The 24,805-nt window shown below is 36.6% G+C and overlaps 1 protein-coding gene across 1 annotated transcript in view; it reads left to right on the plus strand.

Moving 5' to 3' along the window:
- The window catches only part of Malrd1 (MAM and LDL receptor class A domain containing 1), a 729,079-nt gene that overhangs the window by 322,066 nt on the left and 382,208 nt on the right, over positions 1-24,805 (plus strand). Inside the window, exons 24-25 of the mRNA NM_001310455.1 lie at positions 21,018-21,265; positions 22,747-23,038. Of these exons, the coding sequence (NP_001297384.1) occupies positions 21,018-21,265; positions 22,747-23,038 (540 nt within the window). The remainder of the gene's footprint in view (positions 1-21,017; positions 21,266-22,746; positions 23,039-24,805) is intronic.

Consider the following 24,805-nt stretch of genomic DNA (forward strand, 5'->3'; position numbering starts at 1 on the left):
GGTTTGTATATCTAACATCTGTAAATCTTTAATTTAATATAATTGATATAAAGGTTTTTCAGAAAAACAATTACTATTTTGGCTTGCTATCATTTTATTTTATTCATTAGTCATTTAAGATAGAGTATTGTTGAGAAACTAGCCTCAAAAATGCTACACAGTCCAGGCTGTCACTAAACTTGGGATCCTTCTGCCTCAAACACTATAAAAGCACTGGGATTTAGCCATGAAACACCCTAATGACCTTTCTTGTCATATTTTAATTGGAAATATATTATCAGCATTTAATAGCTAGTAGAGCAGGAATTATCAAAATACTTGAATTTTGCCAAGTTATGAGGAAATTTATAATACTACTGAGCAGCATTAGATTCCTCTTCATTTTCAACACTTAGGCAATATACATATTAAAAACAATGGAAATTATATATTTAAACATCAAGCTAATTTCAAAACTTTATATATGTTAAAGGCATATTAATATATGCTTGGAAACAGGCTGGACTCAATTAGAAGACAGGAAATTTTCCACTAGATAGAATTTGAAAAAAAATTAAATAATAACCCTTTACATGCACGCACACACACACACACACACACACACACACAAACAAATCCACAATAAAATTAGGAAATGTTTTCAGCCAAAGATTCATAAAACAATTTATGACACAAACTTATGGGTCTTGTTAGGAAATACTTAAATAACATGAAAAGATGGTTAAATATTTTCTTAACTTGGCTAAAGAATTAAGAGGGATAGTGAAAACCAGACTGAAAGAACAATTTTATAAATATTGACGGAACAATTATATGTTAGGTAATTTATGAGTTCCATAAGCATATACATTAAGTAAAACAAACAGTTTTCTCATGGGCATACACCACACATTTCTGTTAAGTAGAAAATATTTTCTTTGTGTAGTCAGATAAACGCACAAAAATTTGAGCACCATGTCAAAGTCATTGGGTGAATATCTGGTAGCATGACTCTTGAGAGAACAATATCTGCATATACTCTTTGATACCATGCAAATGTCTACTTCTCTACTGTGATATATTGAAATTTCTGTCATTCATGGCAAAAGTTAATATGGCTCTGCAGGGTGTCCTTTGTTAGTTGTAAGAAACTCTGAAACATATATTGGACTTGTGTCATCAACAAATCATGCTAGATTAAAATTTTAATTAAGCAAAGTATATTTAATAGGTATTATATTCAAGCCATCATAGCTGATTTGTGCTGTATGCTATACTATAGAATAGAATCTGTGTGTCCTCGATACCTCAGCTGAGTTAGAGCTGTCCAGCATCACAAGAGAGACTCTTCCTGCATATTTCCTGTCCAGTGTGACCCCAAGTTCAATGTCTCAAGTTTGATTCTTGCTCAGCATATGTCTCTTTTTCTTACAAAGTCAAAAAACTAAACCAAACCATCAAATGCTTCACTCCATGAAAATACATATAAAAATCTAAGCAAATAATTTGTAACTAACACATGTCACCTGACATACTAGTACCAAAATTCTCTTGCTGTTAAGTGTGTGTTAAATATTGATTATTCCAAAAAACCTGACCTTGGAGAATCACAGAAAAAAAGAGAAATGACATGAATACTTTTGGAGGATGAATAATTTCTAGTACAGAAAGTGGATGCAAGAACATCCACTGTTTGAGAGAAGGGGAGAGTTACAGGTAAGTGCAAATTACTTCTGGAGGGAAGACTGGGAGATAATTATGTCATGTTTAAGCACTAATCCCAACACTGGCTTCCATAAAGGGGGTATATCACCTTGAAAACAACTGGTGTGTTTTCAGAAACTTTATTAATCATGAGCTGGGAATAACCTTTGCTTTCTTTGGGAGATTATGTTAGAAAGTAGGTCAGGTATCATAATGTTCATAAGCCAGGTTTCCTGTGAAGGATCAACTACGCTAAGCTTTAGGAATTCATTACTGAGTGCTGATGCTGGGAAGCTTGGAGCTCAGACACCTTTCATTGTCTATTCTAAATTATCAGCACTGATCCCTGCCTTTCCTTATGAAGTATTTTGCATAACATGGTAGCATATTATTGTCCAAATTTTGCACAATAGGGAAGAAGAATTCATGTGTGTGGTATTTCTATTCTTCCCTCAAATGCTTTGCATATGTAAAATTCATTTTAAGTTTTCAAATGATTGACATCATCAAGGAAAGTTTTTCAAAATACTGTGCCCTAAAATCTTTTCATAAGCAAGACAGTATTCTTTCAGTAGAAGATATATTTAAAGAATTTTAAATTTTAATCTGTGTGTGTGAGTGCTTTTTATGTCTGTATATGTACCATATGTATGAACTGTTAAGAAGGCCAAAAGAGGGCATTATATCTCCTGGAACTTCGGTTATAGATAATTGTACATCTCTGTGTGGGTTCTGGAAACAGAATTCATGTCCTCTGCCAGAGAAGCCTATGCTTCAAACCAGAGTCATCTCTCTAGCCCCAGAACCTAATTTTTAAACACTGTTAGCAAAAATATTCATTTTTATGTTGTTATTATTGTTTGATAAAAATTACAAGAAAATTAGAAACAACAACGTAAGTAATTATATCACAAATTCCTACTGAGATTATTGTCATTGATAATAAAAACTATATCATATTTCATGACAATCGTATTGGTAGGTGCTTTTCCCCCAACACCTAAGCAACATTCGCTATTGTATCTATTTTTATTCCTGCTCTTCTCATGAGTATGAAGTACTAGTGACTATCAATTTGTATTACCCTTAGTTCCCTTAGTTGTACTAAGCATCAGTTTCATGTTATTTTTTTTACACAAACTCTGTAAGTAGCAAACTCTCAGAGTTTGACACAAAATCTGACTTAAAAATCTCACTATGTACCTCTGGCTAACTAGAGGTATATTATATGGCTAAGGTGGCTTTGAACAGAGATCTATGTGCCACTGTCTCTTAAATGCTGGGATTTAGTGTGTGTGTGTGTGTGTGTGTGTGTGTGTGTGTGTGTGTGTGTGTGTGTGTTAGAAAAAGTTCCATATTTTCCTATAGCTACCCATTACTCAAATAGTATCAGGCCTACTCTCTATTTAATTGCTTTTTTCATTGTATTGTCATTCATATCCATGTCAAAAAATTGTAGTAACTCTAGCTACATTAAGATCCCCATCTGGTCTGTTGATTTGCACATGTTCTGTTGTTTAGATCCAGCATGCCCCTAAAAGATTCATAAATTAGTATTTGGTCCACAACAGGGACACACCGTATTTCTTTACTACAGCATTGTGGTAAAGACATAGAATAGCAAAATCATAAAACCTAGAAGGAAGTCTGAGTCACTAGGAAATATCCCTAAGAACATTGGAATACTTTGTTTTCCTCCTCTTCTCCTCCTCTTCACTGTCTCTCTCTGTCTCTCTCTATGCTTCCCTATGTATTTGTTATCTATCACCTATCTTCTATTAGCTATCATATGTATGTATGTATGTATGTATGTATATATGTATCTATCATCTATGTCTTATCTATCTATCTATCTATCTATCATCTACCTACTTACCTACCTACCTACCTACTTACCTACCTATCCATCCATATATATATATATGTATATATATATATATATATATATATATATATATATATATATATACATACCTACCTACCTACCTACTTACTTCCCTGTTATCATGCATTATGTGGCTTTCTCACCATGATGGACTTCCTCACTGAAGGCAGTCAAAATGCAATCCATGGCTAATTGGACATGGGTACCTACCTATAAAACTGTGTAACAAAATAAACCAACAAGTTTTAAGATCTTATTTATATTAGGTTTGTTATAGTCATATAACACTGATTATCACAAAGTATCTAATCTTGTACTAACACAACACAGTCATTATAATTATAGCTATACATTAACTAAAACTCTCTAGTGATACTTCATAATTTGTAATATAGCATTACTAAGTTATGTTGTAATTATAGAATCTCTGAAGTAGACAATTATGACATCTAAATATAGGGAGATTTGTCTTTCCTTATAGTCTGTATGTTCTGAATAGTTTCTATAATTCTTCAGCATGATCAATTTCATTTTTAGGAAAAGTTTATTAATAATATCATTTTCTTAGTAGTCACAAACCATTTAAAATGTCACGTTTTTATTGTATGCATGTGTGTTATTCTAGTTACTGGCTTATTTGTGTATTTATAGAACCTGCCTGTCATAGTTTTGATAGCCATTATATCTCCTGTTTTAGTTCAGTAGGTGACTTCTGTTTCTTCTCTTTTTCTTTCACGTCAGTTTTTAATACATAATATCAATCAATCAAATAATGTAAAACATGAATACTTAACAGAAAAACCCTACTAATCTTTTTATAATCATATAAAAGCAAGATGTCAAAGTTGAGGTGATTAAATTATTAACAACTACAGAGTAGTATGAATCTTAAAAGTTCCTTCAAGCCCTTTATAATTGGATCTAACATGTATATTATTCTGAAGCATTCATTTTTTATTTCTATTTTTATTGGATATTTTCTTCATTTACATTTCAAATGTTACCCCATGTCCCAGTTTCTCCACCCTCCCTAAAACCCCCTATCCCATCATCCTTTCCCCTGCTTCCATGAGGGTGTTCTACTCACCCACTCACTCGCACCTCCTGGCCCTCGATTCCCCTACACTGAGCATCTATGGAGCCTTCATAGGACCAATGAACTCTCCTCCCATTTATGCCTGACAAGGCCATCCTCTGCTATATGTGCAGCTGGAGCCATGTGTACTCATTGGTTGGTGGCTTAGACTCTGGGAGCTCTTGGAGAGTCTGGTTGGCTGATGTTGTTCTTCTTTTGGCGTTGCAAACACCTTCAGCATGAAGGATTCACTTTCATTCCTTTATAATTAAGCTAACTTTAAAAACTTTCCTTCCTACAACTTACTCTGTTCTATTAAAATATAAGAAACCCTTTAGGTCCTGTGCCTAGATCAGCCAGCATTAGCACTTCAAATTGTTACTGAGTATATTAACAAATGAATGGTCAGCCAATAAAGAGATCATTCCTATAACTTCAGTAATTAAGTGACAGAGGTAACTTCACTGACAGTGAAGAAGATGTGAGATATTAAGTCTTACTTAAACTCTTTCCTAGGGAGAACACACTGCCTCTTATTACAAAAAGTTTTATCCTGTTAGGTGCAATTTGTCATAATAATATATTTTTTTCTAATACTAAGTAAGCTTTTCCATGGTTTTCTCTAGCATGGACTTTTGATAGCATTATTTCCTGAAGGTTCTATTTTTTTTTTTTTATTGTAAATTTTTTATTTAAATTTCAAATTTTTTTCAATTTTTATTAGATATTTTCTTCACTTATATTTCAAATGCTATTACAAAAGTCCCCTATACCATCCCCCCTGCCCTGCTCCCCTACCCACCCACTCCCACTTCTTGGCCCTGGCATTCCCCTGTACTGGGGCATATAAAGTTTGCAAGACCAAGGGGTGTCTCTTCCCATTGATGGCTGACTAGGCCATCTTCTGCTCCATATGCAGCTAGAGACACAAGCTCTGGGAGTACTGATTAGTTCCTATTGCTGTTCCACCTATAGGGTTGCAGACCTCTTCAGTCCTTTGGTACTTTCTCTGGTTCCTCCACTGGGGGCCCTGTGTTCCATCCAATAGATGACTATGAGCATCCACTTCTGTATTTGGCAGGCACTGGCATAGCCTCACAAGAGAGAGCTATATCTGGGTCCTGTCAGCAAATCTTTCTGCATATGCAATAGTGTTTGGGTTTGGTCCTTGTATATGGGATGGATCCCCAGATGGGGCCGTCTCTGGATGGTCTTTCCTTCCATCTTCGCTCTGAACTTTGTCTCTGGAACTCCTCCTATTGGTATTTTGTTCCCCATTCTAAAAAGGGGCAAAGTATTCACACTTTGTTCTTCCTCCTTCTTGAGTTTCTTTTTTTTAATTAGGTATTTTCCTCATTTACATTTCCAATGCTATCCCAAAAGTCCCCCATACCCTCCACCCCACTCCCCTACACACTCACTCCCACTTCTTGACCCTGGTGTTCCCCTGTACTGAGACATATAAAGTTTGCATGACCAATGGGCCTCTCTTTCCAATGATGACTGGGTAGGCCATCTTCTTATACATATGCTGCTAGAGACACGAGCTCCAGGGGGTATTGGTTAGTTCATATTCTTGTTCCAACTATAGGGTTGCAGATCCCTTTAGCTCCTTGGATACTTTCTCTAGCTCCTCCATTGGGGGCCCTGTGATCCATCCAATAGCTGACTGTGAGCATCCACTTCTGTGTTTGCTAGGCCCCGGCATAGTCTCACAAGAGACAGCTATATATGGGTCCTTTCAGCAAAATCTTGCTAGTGTATGCAATGGTGTCTGTGTTTGGCGGCTGATTATGGGATGGATCCCCAGATATGGTAGTCTCTAGATGGTCCATCCTTTGTCTCAGCTCCAAACTTTGCTCTGTAACTCCTTCCATGGGTGTTTTGTTCCCAATTCTAAGAAGGGGCAAAGTGTCCACACTTCAGTCTTCATTCTTCTTGAGTTTCATGTGCTTTGTATCTTGTATCTTGGGTATTGAGTTTCATGTGTTTTGCAAATTGTATTTTGGATATTATAAGTTTCTGGGCTAATATCCACTTATCAGTGAGTGCATACCATGTGTGTTCTTTTCTGATTGGGTTACCTCACTCACAATGACATCCTCCAGATGCATCCATTTGCCTAAGTATTTAATGAATTCATTGTTTTTAATAGCTGAGTAGTACTCCATTGTGTAAATGTGCCACATTTTCTCTATCAATTCCTCTGTTGAGGGACATCTGGGATCTTTCCAGGTTCTGGCTATTATAAATAAGGCTGCTATGAACATAGTGGAGCATGTGTCCTTATTACAAGTTGGAACATCTTCTGGGCATATGCCCAGGAGAGGAATTGCTGGATCTTCTGGTACTATTATGTCCAATTTTTTGAGGAACTGCCAGACTGATTTTCAGAGTGGTTATACAATCTTGCAATCCCACCAACAATGGAGGAGTGTCCCTCTTTCTCTACATACTAGCCAGCATCTGCTGTCACCTGAATTTTTGAACTTAGCCATTCTGACTGGTGTGAGGTGGAATCACATGATTGTTTTGATTTGCATTTCCCTGATGATTAAGGATGCTGAACACTTTTTCAGGTACTTTTCAGCCATTTGGTATTCCTCAGTTGAGAATTCTTTGTTTAGCTCTGTACCCTATTTTTTAATAGGGTTATTGGATTTTCTGGAGTCCAGCTTCTTGAGTTCTTTATATATATTGGATATTAGTCCCCTTTCTAATTTAGGATTGGTAAAGATCTTTTACCAATCTGTTGGTGGCCTTTTTGTCTTATTGACAGTATCCTTTGCCTTACAGAAGTTTTGCATTTTAAGGGGTCCCATTTGTCAATCCTTGATATTAGAGCAGAAGCTATTGGTTTTCCGTCTAGAAAATTTTCCTCCGTTCCTATGTGCTTGAGGATCTTCATTACTTTCTTTTTTTAGTTTCATTGTATCTGGTTTTATGTGGAAGTCCTTGATCCACTTGGAATTGAACTTTATACAAGGAGATAAGAATGGATCAATTTGCATTCTTCTACAAGTAAACTGCCAGGTGAGCCAGAACCATTTGTTGAAAATGCGGTCATTTTTCCACTGGATGGTTTTAGCTCCTTGTCAAAGATCAAGTGACCATAGGTGTTTGGGTTTATTTCTGGGTTCAATTATATTCCATTTATATACCTGCCTGTCATTGTACTAATACCATGCAGTTTTTATCACTATTTCTCTGTAATACAGCTTGAGGTCAGGGATAGTAATTCCCCCAGAAGTTCTTTTATTGTTGAGAATAGATTTGCTATCCTGGGTCTTTTGTTATTCCAAATGAATTTGCCAATTGCTCTTTCTAGCTCTAGGAAAAATTGAGTTGAAATTTTGATGGGGATTGCATAGAATCTGTAGATTACTTTTGGCAACTTGCCATGTTTACCATATTAATCCTACAAATCCATGAGCATTGGAGGTTTTTCCATCTTCTGGGATCTTCGATTTCTTCCTTCAGAGACCTGAAGTTCTTGTCATATCGAGCTTTCACATGCTTGGTTAGAGTCACACCAAGCTATGTAATATTATTTATGACTATTGTGAAGGATGTCATTTCCCTAATTTCTTTCTCAGCCTGTTTATCCTTTGAGTAGAGGAAGGATACTAATTTGTTTTATTTAATTTTATATCCAGCCAATTTTCTGGAGTTTTGTTTGCTTGTTTGTTTTTTATCAGCATTAGAGGTTCTCTGATGTAATTTTTGGTGACACTTAAGAGTACGATCATTAGGGTACAGACCTAAACAAAGAATTCTCAACTGAGGAATACCAAATGGCTGAGAAACACCTGAAAATTGTTCCCCATCCTTAATCATCAGGGAAAGGCAAATCCAAACAACCCTGAGATTCTACCTCACATCAGTCAGAATGGCTAAGATAAAAGTTCAGGTTACAGCAGATGTTGGCAAGGATGTGGAGAAAGAAGAGCACTCCTCCATTGTTGGTGGGATTGAAAACTGGTACAATACTTCTGCAAATCAGTCTGGCAGTTCCTCAGAAAATTGGACATAATAGTACTGGGAGATGCAGCAGTACATCTCCTGGCCATATACCCAGAAGATGTTCCAACTTGTAATAAGGACACATGTTCCATTATGTTCATAGCAGACTTATTTATAATAGCCAGAAGCTGGAAAGAACCCAGTTGTCCCTCAACAGAGGAATGGATACAGAAAATGTGGTACATTTACACAATGGAGTACTACTCAGCTATTAAAAACAATGAATTTATGAAACTCTTAGGAAAATGAATCTAGATGATATCATCTAGATGATATCATCCTGAGTGAGGTAACCCAATAACAAAAGAATACACATGATATGCACTCACTAATAAGTGGATATTAGCACAGAAACTTAGAATATCCAAGATACAATTTGCAAAACACATGAAACTCAAAAAGAAGGAAGACCAAAGTGTGGATACTTCATTCCTTCTTAGAATGGGGAATAAAATACCCATGGGAAGAGTTACAGAGTCAAAGTTCAGAGCTGAATTGGAAGAAAGGTCCATCCAGAGACTGCCCCACCCGGGGATCCATCCCATATACAACCACCAAACCCAGACACTGTTGCATATGCCAGCAAGATTTTCTTGACCAAACCCTGATATAGCTATCTCTTATGAGGCTATGCCAGTGCCTGGCAAATACAGAAGTGGATACATCTATTGGATGGAACACAGGGACTCTAAAGAAGGAGCTAGAGAAAATGTCCAAGGAGCTAAAATGGTCTACAACCCTATATTAGAATCAGCAATATAAACTAACCAGTACCCCCAGAACTGTTTCTCTAGTTGCATACATAGCAGAGGATGGCCTAGTTGTCCATCAATGGGAGGAGAGGCCCCTGGTCTTCTGAAGACCATATGCCCCAGTACAGGGGAATGCCAGGGCCAGGAAGTAGGGGTTGGAGGGTTGGGGAGCAGGGTAGGGGTAGGGAATAGGGAACTTTTGAGATAGCATTCGAAATGTAAATGAAAAAATATCTAATAAAAATGAAATTAAAAAGTCTATGATCATATCACCTGGAAATAGTGATATTTGTACTTCTTCCTTTCCAAATTATATCCCTTTGACCTCCTTTTGTTGTCTAATTACCGTAGCTAGAACTTCAGGTACTATGTTTAATATATAGGGAGAGAGAGGGCAATCTTGTCTAGTCCCTGATTTTAGTGGTATTGCTTCAAGTTTCTCTCCATTCATTTTGATGTTGGCTACTGGTTTGCTGTATCTTTCTTTTACTATTTTTAGGTATAGGCCTAAATTCCTGATCTTTTCAAGACTTTTAACATGAAGGGAGGCTAAATTTTGTCAAATGCTTTTTCAGCATCTAATGAAATGGTCACTTTTTTTTTCTTTAAGTTTGTTTATAGAGGATCACATTGATGGATTTCCCTGTATTGACACATCACTGCATCCCTGGTATGAAGCCTACTTGATTATGGTCAATGATCATTTTGATATGTTCTTGAATGGGGACGACAAGAATTTTATTGAGTATTTTTGCATCAATGCTCATAAGGGCGATTGGTCTGCAGTTCTCTTTCTTTGTTTGGTCTTTGTGTGGTTTAGGTATTAGCATAATTGTGGCTTCATAAAATGAATTTGGTAGTGTACCTTCTGTTTCTAATTTTTTGGAATAATTTGAAGAGTGTTGGTATTAGGACTTCTTTAAAGGTCTCATAGAATTCTTCATTTAACCCATCTGGTCCTGGGCTTTTTTTTGGTTGGGAGACTATTAATGACTTCTTGTATTTCATTAGGGGTTATGGGAATGTTAATATTGTTTATATGATCCTATTTTAACTTTGGCATATTGTAGCTGGGCAGTGGTGGTGCATGTCTTTTTTATTGGGGAATTGAGTCTCTTGATGTTAAGACATTTTAAGAAAAAGTGATTGTTACTCTCTGTTATTTTTGTTGGTAGAGGTGGCATTGTGTTTGTGTGCCTATCTTCTTTTGGATTTGTTAAATGATTACTTCCTTGCTTTCCTAGGGTATAGTTTCCCTCCTTGTATTGGTGTTTTCTATCTGTTATCCTTTGTTGTGCTGGATTTATTGAAAGATATTGTGTAAATTTGGTTTTGTGGTAGAATATAAACAATTGCTGATCAGGCATGGCACCCCCCAAGGTCCCCAGAGGACTCTCTACAGGATCTTAGGACCTCTGGTGGTGGAACACAACTTCTGTTCCAATCCAATCTTGCAGGACCTGAGACAGCATTAATTAGGGAAACAGAAAACCCAGCCTGACCAGGGTCACAAGTCCCTTCTGGTCAGCTCCAGCACCAGGTCACCTGAGGCGCAAGTCGGCATACACCCCCAAGTTCCCTAGAGGACTCTACACAAGATTTTAGGACCTCTGGTGAGTGGAGCACACCTCTGCCAGGAGGCAAGTTCGAACTCCAAATATCTGGGCACCTTCCCTGCAAGAGGAGAGCTTGCTTGCAGAGAGTAGTCTGACCACTGAAACTCAGGAGAGATCTAGTATCCCAGGTCTGCTGATAGAGGCTAACAGAATCACGAGAGGAACAAGCTCTAACCAGAGACAACTATAACAACTAACTCCAGAGAATACCAGAGAGTGAAAGGCAAATGTAAGAATCTTACTAACAGAAACCAAGACCACTCATCATCATCAGAACGAAGCTCTCCAACCTCACCCAGTCCTCGGTACCCCAACACACCCGAAAAACTAGACACGGATTTAAAAGCATATCTCATGATGATGGTAGAGGACATTAAGAAGGACTTTAATAACTCACTTAAAAAATACAGGAGAACACTGCTAAAGAGTTACAAGTCCTTAAAGAAAAACGAGAAAACATATACAAACAGGTGATGGAAATGAACAAAACCATACTAGACCTAAAAAGGGAAGTAGACACTATAAAGAAAAGACAAACTGAGGCAACGCTGGAGATAAAAACCCTAGGAAAGAAATCTGGAACCATATATATGTGAATCAGCAACAGAATACAAGAGATGGAAGGGAGAATCTCAGGTACAGAAGAGTCCATAGAAAACATGGGCACAACAACCAAAGAAAATGCAAAATGCAAAAAGATCCTTATTCGAAACATCCAGGAAATCCAGGACACAATGAGAAGACCAAACCTACTGATAATAGGAGTAGATGAGAATGAAGATTTTCAACTTAAAGGGCCAGAAAATATCTTCAAAATAATAGAAGAAAACTTCCCAAACCTAAAGAAAGAGATGCCCATGAACATACAAGAAGCCTACAGAAATCCAAATAGACTGGACCAGAAAAGAATTTCCTCCTCATACGTAATAATCAGAACAACAAATGCACCAAATAAAGATAGAATATTAAAAGCAATAAGGGAAAAGGGTCAAGTAACATATAAAGGCAGGCCTATCAGAATTACACCAGATTTTTCACCAGACACTATGAAAGCCAGAAGAGCCTGGACAGATGTTATACAGACACTAAGAGAACACAAATGCCAGCCCAGGCTACTAAACCTAGCCAAACTCTCAATTATCATAGGTGGGGAAACCAAAGTATTCCACGAAAAAAACAAATTAACACATTATCTTTCCACGAATCCAGCACTTCAAAGGATTACAACAACAACAACAACAAAAATACAAGGACAGAAACCACGCCCTAGAAAAAGCAAGAAAGTAATCCTTCAACAAACCAAAAAGAACACAGCCACAAGAAAAAATGCCAAACCTAACAACAAAAATAATAGGAAGCAACAATTACTTTTCCTTAATATCTCTTAATATCAATTGATTCAATCCCTAATAAAAAGACATAGACTAACGGACTGGCTACACAAACAGGACCCAACATTTTGCTGCTTGCAAGAAACCCATCTCAGGGAAAAAGACAGACACCACCTCAGAATGAAAGGCTGGAAAACAATTTTCCAAGCAAATGGTCTGAACAAACAAGCTGGAGTAGCCATTCTAATATCTAATAAAATCGACTTCCAACCCAAAGTTATCAAAAAAAAAAAAAAAAAAAAAAAAAAGCACGGAGGGACACTTCATCACTTCATACCCATCAAAGGTAAAATCCTCCAAGAGGAACTATCAATTCTGAATATCTATGCTTCAAATGCAATGCCACCTACATTCATAAAAGAAACTTTACTAAAGCTCAAAGCACAGTTTGCACCTCCCACAATAATATTGGGAAACTTCAACACACCGCTTTCATCAAGTGACAGATCGTGGAAACAGAAACTAAACAGGGACACAGTAAAATTAACAGAAGTTATGAAACAAATGTATTTAACAGATATCTACAGAACATTTTATTCTAAAACAAAAGGATATACCTTCTTCTCAGCACCTCATGGTACCTTCTCCAAAATTGACCATATAATTGGTCACAAAACAGGCTTCAACAGATACAAAAATATTGAAATTGGTCTATGCATCCTATCAAATCACCATGGACTAAGGCTGATCTTCAATAACAACATAAATAATAGGAAGCCAACATTCACGTGGAAACTGAACAACACTCTTCTCAATGATACCTTGTTCAAGGAAGGAATAAAGAAAAAAATAAAGACTTTTTAGAGTTTACTGAAAATGAAGCCACAACATACCCAGACTTATGGGACACAATGAAAGAATTTCTAAGAGGGAAACTCATAGCTCTGAGTGCCTCCCAAAGGAAACTAGAAAGCATACACTAGCAGCTTGACAACACACCTAAAAGCTCTAGAACAAAAGGAAGCAAATTCACCCAGGAGGAGTAGAAGGCATGAAATAGTCAAACTCAGGGGCCAAATCAACCAAGTGGAAACAAGAAGAACTATCCAAAAATCAACCAAAGAAGGAGCTGGCTCTTTGAGAAAATCAACAAGATAAATAAACACTTAGCCAGACTCACTAGAGGGCACAGGGACAGCATCCTAATTAACAATATCAGAAATGAAAAGGGAGACATAACAACAGATCCTGAAGAAATCCAAAACACCATCAGATCCTTCTACAAAAGGCTATACTCAACAAAACTGGAAAACCTGGACGAAATGGACAAATTTCTGGACAGATACCAGGTACCAAAGTTGAATCAGGATCAAGTTGACCATCTAAACAGTCCCATATCACCTAAAGAAATAGAAGCAGTTATTAATAGTCTCCCAGCCAAAAAAAGCCCAGGACCAGACGGGTTTAGTGCAGAGTTCTATCAGACCTTCAAAGAAGATCTAATTCCAGTTCTGCACAAACTATTTCACAAAATACAAGTAGAAGGTATTCTACCCAACTCATTTTATGAAGCCACTATTACTCTGATACCTAAACCACAGAAAGACCCAACAAAGATAGAGAACTTCAGACCAATTTCTCTTATGAATATCGATGCAAAAATCCTCAATAAAATTCTCGCTAACCGAATCCAAGAACATATTAAAGCAATCATCCATCCTGACCAAGTAGGTTTTATTCCAGGGATGCAGGGATGGTTTAATATACGAAAATCCATCAATGTAACCCATTATATAAACAAACTCAAAGACAAAAACCACATGATCATCTCGTTAGATGCATACCTAAACATGATAAAAGCAATCTACAGCAAACCAGTAGCCAACATCAAAGTAAATGGAGAGAAGTTGGAAGCAATCCCACTAAAATCAGGGACTAGACAAGGCTGCCCACTTTCTCCCTACCTTTTCAACATAGTACTTGAAGTATTAGCCAGAGCAATTTAACAACAAAAGGAGATCAAGGGGATACAAATTGGAAAAGAGGAAGTCAAAATATCACTTTTTGCAGATGATATGATAGTATATATAAGTGACCCTAAAAATTCTACCAGAGAACTCCTAAACCTGATAAACAGCTTCGGTGAAGTAGCTGGATATAAAATAAACTCAAACAAGTCAATGGCCTTTCTCTACACAAAGAATAAACAGGCTGAGAAAGGAATTAGGGAAACAACACCCTTCACAATAGTCACAAATAATATAAAATACCTTGGCCTGACTCTAACTAAGGAAGTGAAAGATCTGTATGATAAGAACTTCAAGTCTCTGAAGAGAGAAATTAAGGAGATCTCAGAAGATGGAAAGATCTCCCATGCTCATGGATCGGCAGGATCAATATAGTAAAAATGGCTATCTTGCCAAAAGCAATCTACAGATTCAATGCAATCCCCATCAAAATTCCAACTCAATTCTTCAACGAATTAGAAAGAGCCATCTGCAAATTCATCTGGAATAACAAAAAACCTAGGATAGCATAAACTCTTCTCAAGGACAAAAGAATTTCTGGTGGAATCACCATGCCTTACCTAAAGCTGTACTACAGAGCAATTGTGATAAAAACTGCATGGTACTGGTATAGTGACAGACAAGTAGAGCAATGGAATATTATTGAAGATTCAGAAATGAACCCATACACATATGGCCACTTGATTTTTGACAAGGGAGCAAAAACCATCCAGTGGAAAAAAGACAGCATCTTCAACAAATGGTGCTGGCACAACTGGCGGTTACCATGTAGAAGAATGCGAATTGATCCATTCCTATCTCCTTGTACTAAGGTCAAATCCAAGTGGATCAAGAAACTCCACGTAAAACCAGAGACAGTGAAACTTATAGAGGAGAAAGTGGGGAAAAGCCTCGAAGATACAGGCACAGGGAAAAAATTCCTGAAAGAACAGCAATGGTTTGTGCTGTAAGTACAAAAATTGCCAAATGGGACCTCATAAAATTGCAAAGGTTCTGCAAGGCAAAAGACATCATCAATAAGACAAAAAGACCACCAACAGATTGGGAAAGGATCTTTACCTATCCTAAATCAGATAGGGAACTAATATCCAATATATATAAAGAACTCAAGAAGGTGGTCTCCAGAAAGCAAATAATCCCATTAAAAAATGAGGCTTGGGGCTAAACAAAGAATTCTCACAGGAGGAATACCGAATGGCTCAGAAGAACCTGAATAAATGGTTAGCATCCTTAATCATCAGGGAAATGCAAATCAAAACAACCCTGAGATTCCATCTCACACCAGTCAGAATGGCTAAGATCAAAAATTCAGGTGACAGCAGATGCTGGCGAGGATGTGGAGAAAGAGGAACACTCCTCCATTGTTAGTGTGATTGCAAGCTTGTACAACCACTCTGGAAATCAGTCAGGCTGTTCCTCAGAAAATTGGACATAGTACTACTGGAGGATTCCGTAATTCCTCTCCTGGGCATATATCCAGAAAATGTTCCAACTGGTAAGAAAGACACATGCTCCACCATGTTCTTAGCAGCCTTATTTATAATAGCCAGAAGCCGGACAGAACCCATATGTCCCTCAACAGAGGAATGGATACAGAAAATGTGGTACATTTACACAATGGAGTACTACTCAGCTATTAAAAAACATGAATTTATGAAATTTCTAGGCAAATGGATGGACCTGGAGGGCATCATCCTAAGTGAGGTAACCCAATCACAAAAGAACTCACATGATATGTACTCACTGATAAGTGGATATTAGCCCAGAAACTTAGAATAACCAAGATATAAGATACAATTTGCGAAACACAAGAAACTCAAGAAGAACGAAGACCAAAGTGTGGACACTTTGCCCCTTCTTAGAATTGGGAACAAAACACCCATGGAAGGAGTTACAGAGACAAAGTTTGGAGATGAGACAAAAGGATGGACCATCTAGAGACTGCCATACTGGGAGATCCATCCCATAATCAACCTCCAAACGCTGACACCATTGCTTACCCAAGCAACATTTTGCTGAAATGACCCTGATATAGCTGTGTCTTGTGAGACTATGCCGGGGCCTAGCAAACACAGAAGTGGATGCTCACAGTCAGCTATTGGATGGAACACAGGGCCCCCAATGGAGGAGCTAGAGAAAGTACCTAAGGAGCTAAAGGGATCTGCAACCCTATAGGTAGAATAACAATATGAACTAGCCAGTTCCCGGAGCTCGTGTCTCTAGCTGCATATGTATCAGAAGATGGCCTGTTTGGCCATCAGTGGAAAGAGTGGCCCATTGGTCATGCAAACTTTATATGCCTCAGTACAGGGGAATTCCAGGGCCAAGTAGTGGGAATGGGTGGATAGGGAAGTGGGGGGGTGCATGGTATGGGGGTTGCATTGGAAATGTAAATGAGGAAAATACCTAATAAAAAAATTTTTTTAAAAAATTGCTGATCACCAAATGTTAGTTCTACAAACTAATAGGGATTACATATGTAATGATACATGTTTAATGGTGTAAATCCTGTTTCCTTGACTCACACCTGCCTCAGATATTTCTATTTTAAAGTTATAAATAAGATTTGCTATTCACTCTCATAAACTTTTATTAACTTTTATTATTATGTTTTCTATATATGATAGAGCATATCAAAACTACTCTTCGAAACATGAAAAGTTCATCTTTATGTTTGAATATTCTCCAAATATCCTCCTTTAATATGTTTTTAAGTGAAATGTATTTTTGCTATCTGTCTTTGAGTTTCTATTACTGTGATAAAACATCATCACCAAAAGCAACTAATTGAGGAAAGGGATTATTTTAGCTTTTAACTCTCAAGTCACTCTACCACTGAGGGATGTCAGGAGAGAAGCTCAAGGCAGTGTGGAGGTATACACTGATGTAGAAGCCAGGAGGAATGTGGTTTGCAAGCTGCTCTTTATGATTTCAGACAGTTTACAAAACCCAATACCACCTGCCCATGAGTGACACTACCTCCATGTATGCTGGCCTAATCAATATCCATTTTTAATCCAGAAAACTGATCTACAAACCAACCTATAGGTAATCTGATAGAGTTATTTTCTCAACAGAGGCATTTTCTCAATATTTCTCATATTAATTTAGCTTGTCCCTGTTATACAGAAAGCCAATCCAGACACCATACATACATAAATATTGTTAAATATGAGTAAATATTTTCTTAATTTTAATAGTTAATAAAAAATGACATTTCTTTTTTAGTAGAATAAACACATACCTGACATTTTAAGAGTCAGTTTTCTGTACAAATTTAACAATATGGGGTGTATATATTTTTCTTGGGTAGTCATTGTCCTGAAATAAGAAACAATGTTATATAAAGTAAGGAAAGTTTCACTTTCAATCTTTAGACAGAAATCTTATGTGTAGTAGAAAGATCTCTAGCTCAATTAGACAGACATCACAGTAATTTAGTGACCTTTTGATTCCTTGGAGACAATCCTCATCCATATGAGAGAGAGAGAGAGAGAGAGAGAGAGAGAGAGAGAGAGAGAGAGAGAGAGAGATGGAGAAAGAGAAAGAATATGATGAATCAGAGAGATTTCAAAGACATTTACAAGTAGACAGATGAAAACATTACCTAAACTATGTCCAAATTTGACCAATCTTAGGAATTTAGCACCTGGGTAGAGCATGTGCCTAACAGCGAAATTTTACTCAGGGTATATGTGTGTGTGTTTAAATTACAAATAAGTTTTGTGTATCACAATTCCTTTTATGGAAATAAATTAATAAAACATGAGATAATTCAAAAAGTCAGATCATGGAACATTATCAAGGAGGCTTCTGCTCCCGACTGGGATCAAGGAGATGGTGCAGGGTTTGTGCCTTCTCAAAGCACCAGCAAGAAAAGACAGTCTGAAATGTCCTTCAACACTCAACAGCTACCATAGAATTGTGTATTTAATGTGGTGAGAAGAAAGATCTAAAAATCACTAGTCTGTTTCCAAATGACTAAAAGTAACAACAAAATTTATATAATTCCAAATGATATGACAATAACCATAAACCCAGATATTTCACAGTTTTTACATCAGAACCTACAGAAAGAGAGTTTATTATTTCTAACACATCTGATTTGTGATTAGATGTCCTTAAATAAGAAATATTCCTTTGATGCTACATAGAAATAACCTAGAACTCTTTTTTGAAGAGTCGTGTGCAGTAAATTCTTTTTCTGAAAATTGCTGCTTCTTCTACATGTTTTTATTAGTTTTTCTTTGGCCAGTATGCTGGAAAGGATGGCTCCTGGCATTTTGATAGTAAAATCATTCACATTCTCATTTAGATAGAATTGCTTCAGGATAACTCAAACACTTGTCAAATAAGCTTTGTGCTTTATTCTCAGGAGTGAGATTTGTTTGAATGCTGGTAGACATGCTATAAAGTTTTTTTCTTAAGTACTTTCAGCTTCTGGATATTAGGTTACATATATTTATGCTTTCAGAAGCTTATATTTTGTCATTAATACATAAGTAAAATTTAATCAGAAATTATTGTTTAAAATAATTATAAATGATAGTTATTGCTACAATTGATCAACTTATTCATACTCTCATCCCATATAAGCTAAAATAATATGTCTATTCAAGTGTCCATATATACATATGTAGGAAACAATAATTAATAAAAAGAGCTAGAATAGTATATTATATTATAAAGTTTCTTACAAGTACCCTAAACAAATAATCTATAAGCCATGACTGATTGATTGTAGCATAATGCCTAATTCTGAAACATAGTCACTATTGTTGTTAGCTTTATGGCCACTTACACAACTATTAAGAGTTGGCTATGTAAGTTTCACAACCCTGAAAATATTAGAAAAAGTATCTTAAACAATAGAAGTAATGTTCAGGAGAACATCTTGTACATAGTTTGAAGCTCAATACAACTTCACCTTTAATTTCTGTGTGTGACTTACTGCAATAATTATTTCAAGTTATTATATATTTTACTCTTTATATTTCAAGATTAAATAACTTCTATGAACAATTAAAATGATGAATTATAGCTTTTGTTTCAGGAATTAGTTCTGAAATTAAATTCTATTGCATAATAATTGCATTCCTAAATTCTATACTGAGAAACAAAGATGAAAGAAATAGTTAATTTGACTGACTGAATACATGTTTCAAGGAGAAAAGAATTATAATATTAAAATATTTTTTATTAATGACTTTAAGGCTATTGCTAGATTTGTAGAAAATAAATTTCTATGAGTGATGCTCACAGCTGTATATAACAAGCTAAGCTATTACACTTTAACATTGCTGCGAGCACATCACTATAGAGGTTTACTACATGATACACTGTAGCTATGACTTTGAATTGTGCTCTTGTTTATATTACCTCTTTGAGAGTTCCCTGACACATGTTTTGTTCATGTCCAATCTCCTTCTCCAACTTCTCCCCAATCATTCCTTTTCCCTCCCCACACAGCTTCATCCTTTGTTGCTACTGTAGTTCTTAAATTCTTCAATTTGCGATGCTCAAGTATTCTCAGATATGTGATCCTCCCATGGAGAGGTGCCATTACCAAAGGTTATACTCTGAAAGAAAACTGTCTCTTCCTCTTGCAACAGCTAATAGTTTCCAATTGCACCATGGCAATATCTATTCTATGAATTCTTTGCCACGTCCCCTCCTTGCTGAGATTTGCTCTAGCTTGGCATTGCCTTCATTTTGTGCAGGCTGTAACAACTGCTGCATGTCACATGTGCAGCTCCCTGATGTGGACAAAAGTTAATGTTTCCATGTAATCGTCCACCCCTTTAGGATATTATGTGCTTCTGCTCCGTCTTTCACAAAGGATCCTTGAGGGAGGAACGAGGGAGGGGTGAAGTATATTTCCCTTTTGATCTGAACACTCTATTTTTTTTATTCTCTGCACCATAGCCAGTTGTATTTATGTTAATCATCATATACTCCAAATAAAAGCCTTTCAGAGAAGGGTTAAATGTCATATTGAGCTTTGGGTATGATGGTAATTTACTAAAAGGTTTCTGTTTAGAACTTGTGAATCTTGTGGAAGCCAAACAACTGGAAGAACCAGAGGACATTGAGGACACAAAGAGAACATGGTCCTCTGGATTAACTCAGCAAAGTAGAGCTCATAGAGACTGAATCAGCAAGCAGTGGGCCGACTTCGGTCTTTACCAGGGCCTTTATCGATACATTATAGCTACAGCTACACAGTCAGAACGAATGTGCCTGACATTTTGCCTACTCTTGGGACCCTTTACTTCCTGTTGGGTTGCCACGTCTAACTTCAATATAATCATTTTTGCTTCGTCTTAATATATTTTATTTTTGTTTTTTTGTCATGTTTGGTTACTTTTGCTTAAAAGCCTGTTCTTTTCTAATGAGAGGCAGAAAGAGAGTGGATCCAGAGAAAAGGTAAGGAGTGCAAGAACTGGAAGGAATAGAGTGAGTGAAAACTATAAACAGATTTGTCGATTGAGAAAATAAAATATTTTAAATAAAAAGAAAATGGAATAAAAGATTTAGGGCAAAAAAAAAAAAAAAAAAAAAAAAAAAAGAACAGTTTAAAAAGGTAGCATTTCGTTCTTCGCTGTCTGAGATTGCAATTTTTCAGGTACCTCTAGTGGGCGCTGTGACTTCGAGTTTGACCTTTGTACCTGGGAGCAAGATCAGGATGAGGACATTGACTGGAACCTGAAAGCTAGCAACATCCCAGCTACAAGCACTGAGCCAGCAGTCGACCACACCCTGGGAAACTCCTCTGGTCATTACATCATTCTCAAAAGCTTTTTCCCACAGCAGCCCGTGAAAACAGGCAGAATATCAAGCCCAGTTATAAGCAAGAGAAGCAAAGACTGCAAGGTATGAGGGGAAAATTCAGAGATCTTATAAAGAACTACTGCTAAAAGGTCACATACAGAAAACGGGATGCCTGGGACTGGAGTAGACTTACATTCAAACTCATTCTGCATGACATATTTGAGAGGAAGAATAAATGGGAATGGTTATTAGAACTATTGGAGTAATTCTCTTATAAATATACTATATATATTATAGAATTGTCAAATTATTGGAAATGTCATGATTAAGTATTCATAATTATATATGCATATATATATGTGTGTATGTATATATATATATATATATATATATATATATATATATATATATTCCTAAAGTCCCATCTTTTGATGCCTCATGATGTTGTATTCATTGCTAAAATAAGAAATGCTAGGAAGGTTTTAGTGTCCTAAGAAAACATATAATTCATGTTGGAAAAATTAATCAGTGGAAGACAATTTTATACAGAAAACACTTTATCAGCTGGTAAATTTGAATAATCACATGGCATGGCTGTTCTCATAGTCCAGGCATTTGTAGTAAACCACGACACACATTAATTAATCATATCTCTCATTTTTTAAGCACACTCATTCCATTTCTCTAGAGCATTATATGCACAATTGTTGGTGTTTCAATAGTGTATTCTTCTTGCATAAAGAGTGCCTTCTATAATCCTTTTCTCTCAGGCACCTGGCAAAATAAAAGCTTTCCAAAGCTCTGAATCACTATTGTTTATAACCCATTTTCTTCTGAGAATTTTTGTTGACTGTGTTCCACTGTGTAACAATGCCCAACAATATGGTAAACTCTGCCTCTGACCTATTGGAATATGGGTTCCTTGAAATCGATTTATTAATTTTAGAAGCTCCAGGGTCTGTTGGCTGGTGCTTCTATCCAGCATTCCAAGTCAAACCTGGTAATTGCAACTCTGCAGGGTTTGCTGTGTGGAGACATGTGGATCTTAACTGACTAAAAATGTGCTCTGAGTACATAATGTGGTAGAATAGCAAAGGACTCCTTTGTGATTTAACAAAACAAAACATAACAAAACAAACAAATAAATAAACCCACCCATTTGGGCCATAATAAGGTCATTCTTATGGTGTCATCAGTCCATTCAAAAAGAGAAAGTCCTGATAACCTAATCACTTCATAAAGTTTCTGTCTCTGCACTTTGACATTGGAAGTTAATTGCTAACACTGGAATTTTAGAGAAAGTATCAAACCTATAACCTTGAGAAATCTTGCTTTAGATACAGAAAAATACACTGTTTTCATTTCTCTACTGAATTGCTATTCAGTCTTTGCTATACCATCTTCTCTGCAGATAATTCTAGGCTAACTATTCTGCCTTCATTCGGTGCTAGCATGCTCAAGAATCAATAGGATATGCACATTAATTTGCCTTCCAGATCTGTTAATAAAGAAGAGAATATTAAAATATATTTGAATTAGAAATAATTATACTCATCATATATAATTTCCTGTTCTCCTTACAGATTATTTTTAATTATCACATGTATGGAAGTGGCATTGCGGCCCTCCTCTTGCTCCAGGTGACAGTCACAAATCACACAAGGGTGCTCCTGAATCTCACTAAAGAACAAGGCAATTTCTGGCAGAGGAAAGAATTGTCATTGTCTAGTGATGAAGACTTTCGAGTCAAATTTGAAGGCAGAGTTGGGGAAGGCATCCGTGGTAACATTGCACTTGATGACATTGTACTTACAAAGAGCTGTCTGCCATCTCACCACTCCACAAGGGAAGAGCCAGCCTTTCCCCTTCCAACAGGTATGAGTTCAGTTGTGTTTGCTTCATGTTCGTACAGGGTGGAAGGCAGAAGGACAGGAAATGGATGGTCATGAAATAAATTTCTAATAATTTATTGCTTCATACTGAAGAAATGTTTTAAAACTAAAATTGATATTGCAAGCCTTTACTTACAAAAATGTCTCTCAATTTTTCTATGAGGTTTGTTATATTTACCAGTTCTTGAAATCTCTATTTAGACAGTTGTATATTAGATAAGTCAAATAAAGGAAGACTTTATTAAAGGAATCTGATTTAGAATCAAATTTAGACTTAAGCAAAGATGCACATGCATTTTAACAAACTGTAGAGAAAACCAAGAGCAGGGGTTTTCTGCTGGAAGTAGACATTATTCTGGTTATGTTCCTGGTACACCTTCCAGATATAAGGAGGTTACCTTCTAATAAAGCTCTCGGTAAGTTGAAGACAGTGCAAATAAATAGTGTATTTAATGCATCTAAGCTGCCAAACACCACCCCTTAACCACGCGGTGCACTGCAGTGGCCAGGTTCTTCTCCTTGTGCTTCCAACACCAAGGCACACCAGGCATTGCTACCCCAGATTAAGCTAAAATAAGAAATGTTTGTAATGGTTTCTACTGAATGTTAATTACATTCTCCCATCATAAAATGTCCGAAGGATTATTGAACCATCCCAAATCATAAACAGTCTGTACTGACTTATATTTTGTAGACCAGTAACATCTGTTTGGATAGCTGAATGTATATATTGAAATAGTTTGTAATTTTAAATGTCCACATGTCATTTTATCCTGAAATATTCTGTAATTTCTTGAAGACAGTTTTGGAGATCACTGAATCAGCAATTTGCTATATAATGTGCATAGTGAACATGTTGCAAGATGTGAATACCATGAATCTATACACTGGTGGTATGATATAAAAAAAATGTATGTAGTTTTCATCTGGTTTTCACTAGACAGTATTACATGCACTTTGCTGGCAATCGTCCTAACACTGTGTAGAATTCACAGAAGAAAATGCAAGTACACCAAGACTATGTTGAGAGGTAAGCCTCCTTAGATGGGTTATTTGAAATGACTTTGGGATTCCTCACTTAATCTACCTCTTAAGATAAGCATAGTCTTCCTTCATAACTAGAATACAGGAATGGGGTATGGCTTCGGGTTCTACTGCTGTGAACAGACACTATGACCAGGGCAAGTCATAAGGACATGTAATTGGGGCTGGCCTACTTGTTCAAAGGTTCAGTCCATTATCATCAATGCAGGAGCATGGCAGCGTCCAGGCAGGCATGGTACAGGAGGATCTGAGATCTTTTCCTCCCCACTGATTACTTACTAGGTACCCACATCACTAGTTAGTTGGTAGTTAGTAGGCATTCTAATTGTACCACACATTGAAATTCAAAATATAACATCCATCAAAAGAGGATAATATTTGTCTTTGAGGTGGTGGTTTCCTCAGTCGCTGTTCGTTCTGTGTAATAATTTCATTTCTCTTAAGAGTTAAATAACATTCCATTGTGTAAATGTGACACAATGGAGTTAATTATCCATCCTTTTAATTATCCATTCATCAGTTAGTGGATACCTAGCCTGTTTTTAACGAAAATGAAAATTAAAACTCATTTTAAGAGTTCATTTTACTCTCGTGAGAATGGAAGATCAATAAAACAAATGGCAACTCTTTCTGGCAAGGATGATGGGGAAGGAGATACTTATTCGATGGTGAGAATTGATCTACCTCAAAATCCAGCTTTATCACT

Source organism: Mus musculus, chromosome 2 (assembly GCF_000001635.26).
Source record: "Mus musculus strain C57BL/6J chromosome 2, GRCm38.p6 C57BL/6J".
Taxonomy (NCBI): Eukaryota; Metazoa; Chordata; class Mammalia; order Rodentia; family Muridae; genus Mus; species Mus musculus.